This window comes from Anneissia japonica, unplaced genomic scaffold (assembly GCF_011630105.1).
Source record: "Anneissia japonica isolate Jap-2015-1 unplaced genomic scaffold, ASM1163010v1 scaffold48108_len2520_cov112, whole genome shotgun sequence".
In the NCBI taxonomy this organism is placed as follows: Eukaryota; Metazoa; Echinodermata; class Crinoidea; order Comatulida; family Comatulidae; genus Anneissia; species Anneissia japonica.
In genome coordinates, this window is record NW_022707328.1 from 1 (window position 1) to 2,520 (window position 2,520).

Sequence of the window (2,520 nt, forward strand, 5' to 3'; positions counted from 1 at the left end):
GAATGGAGAAGCGACAACAACTGTATTAATGATTCAAATATCTCAAGTTTGTAAATAAATAACAATTAACTTTCACTGCAATGGAGATGAGACACTGCAGTTAGGTGCACATTTTCCAATTCCATAAGGTTCAAATCCTGCAAAAAACTCCATTTCATCAGCCTCATAACAAAGTAAATACATTAAAAAATAATGATTTTAACCTTACTTTATGTTTTCATCACACTAACCTTAGGTAGACCGCTTGAGATGAACTGTAACATGGCCATCTGCGCCGTGGCATCCTGCATGGCCACACGGTCAGGCCGCAGTTTCAGGTAACTTTCACCACGTACGATATCCTTTAAAAAAAATATATAAGAAATTACTTCAAAATTTGGCAATTTTTATATCATTTTTAAACTGACAGATCTGAGGGCATTTTTTTACTATCATCATAAATTTTAATTACATAATTCAACATTTTATTGGTCAATTTTACTTAGTACACGGCACAATATTTTTTACTACTTCCATGTGCATGTGTATTTACGCAAACATGGGCAAAGAAGTACCATCCCATAATACTGAATTCAACTTCCTTCGGTGTTCAATGATTGGGACTACGGTACCTTCACATTAGGAGGCAGTCCATTGGCTCACCTAAAACAATGTTGTATTTGCACATTAACAACTGATATCTATTCAAATTACCTGGCCACTCGGATCTTCTAAATGCCCATACAAAATCTTCTCCGAGAGTGTTAGGGGGCGCTGTAAACGGGTTTGAACTGTTTTCACATTGGCAGCAAGTTTTTCATAGTCGACATAGTTATTCTGATCAAACCGGCTCATAACAACCTTGGAAGAGAAAATTAATAATAAATTCAAATTAAAAAAATGAAGTTCAAGGTGACAGTTTACATTTCTGTTATCTCTCTAATGAGGAAATCTTAATTTCCCTAATGGAAGCATCTAACTTTCACATCCTTTATCCTACTGTCAACATAATCAGAAATGCTTTCTCGTGGAGTTCATGTTTGGACCTTGAATTTAATAAAAACAAAAATTGTTTGTGATATCCATTTTCTATTTTCTTTGACTATGTAATGAAATTTCTGATGATTAATACTGTATACAGGATTGATTAATACATTTTGCATTTTGTAAACTAGATAAACCCATTGATTAAAGCAGTCAATTTGGTTGGACAAAAAAATATAAACAGTATTCAAACTTATTAGTTTTTTATAGCAATGTGCAACTACCCATAGAGGGCAGCAAACTCATTCTAGGAACTGTCTGCTACCTTCACAGCAACCGTCAGCTCAGGCTTCCTTTTTAAATGATTCAGGCTTTGTGCATTTAGGGCCTACCATTGTTTAAATGCATCCTCTATCCTACCATCAACATGATCAGAAATGCTTTTTTAATGAGTCCATTATTTGGACTTTGAATTTGATAAAAAAAATGTTTGTGATATCCATTTCTATTTTCTTTGACTTTGTCATGTTATTTTTGATGATTGCCAATATACTGGTTAATAAATTTTGTATTTTGTAAGCAGTCTGTTTGGTTTAATAAAAAAAACGGTATTTAAACTTTAAAGGCTTTGTGCATTTAGGGCCTACCATTGTTTAAATGCATCCTCTATCCTACCATCAACATGATCATAAATGCTTTTTTAATGAGTCCATTATTTGGACTTTGAATTTGATAAAAAAAATGTTTGTGATATCCATTTCTATTTTCTTTGACTTTGTCATGTTATTTTTGATGATTGCCAATATACTGGTTAATAAATTTTGTATTTTGTAAGCAGTCTGTTTGGTTTAATAAAAAACGGTATTTAAACTTTAAAGTTGTTTACAGCATTACCAATGTGCAACTGCCCATAGAGGGCAGCAAACTTATTCTAGCCACTGTCTGCTATCTTCACAGCAGCTTTATAGACTTCCTTTTTAAATGAATCAGACAGGCTTTGTGCATTTAGGGCCTACCATTGTTTAAATACTTTTGTTTCCAACAATAATGCTTTGTTTTTCTTCTTTGTAAGTGTGAGGATACTTTCACACCATATGTAATTGAAGTATTTCATCTAAGGTGATTACATGGAATTGTCCATTATTTTTTTAACAAATACAAAGAATTGAGGGTGGAGTTCTTTTGTTTGGTTGTGAAAAAAACAAACCTAATTTTTTCCAAGATTACATTGAAGATACAGAAATAGGAATGCAAACATTTTAACCTCCAAGCCAAAGCTCCACCTACAAATAGCTAATTGAACGATGAACAATTACTTTTGTTAAATGTTATAAATTTGGCAGTTGCTATTGTTACACAAGGTTTAACCAAATTCCTAAATTCTGATTGGATGTGGTAGTATGTATGGTTTGGATTAGGACAATAACATTTAATCAGAATTAGGCAATGGTGTATCTAAGGGGTGCTCCCCAAAAATCATGGTCAAGTAGCTAAAAATCACCTAAAATCACCATATTTTGCAAATTAGGGCACCTCAACTGATCATTGAGCCACCCC

General features: G+C 33.1%; 1 protein-coding gene across 1 annotated transcript; it reads right to left on the bottom strand.

Moving 5' to 3' along the window:
* Positions 1-224: 224 nt before the first annotated feature.
* LOC117106354 (probable aconitate hydratase, mitochondrial) lies at positions 225-840 on the bottom strand (the record flags this gene model as incomplete). The annotated part of the gene is made up of 2 exons (XM_033247724.1): positions 225-341; positions 694-840. Coding segments are annotated over 2 exons (264 nt in total), but the record flags the coding sequence as incomplete, so codon positions are not given.
* Between the last annotated feature and the right edge of the window lie 1,680 nt (positions 841-2,520).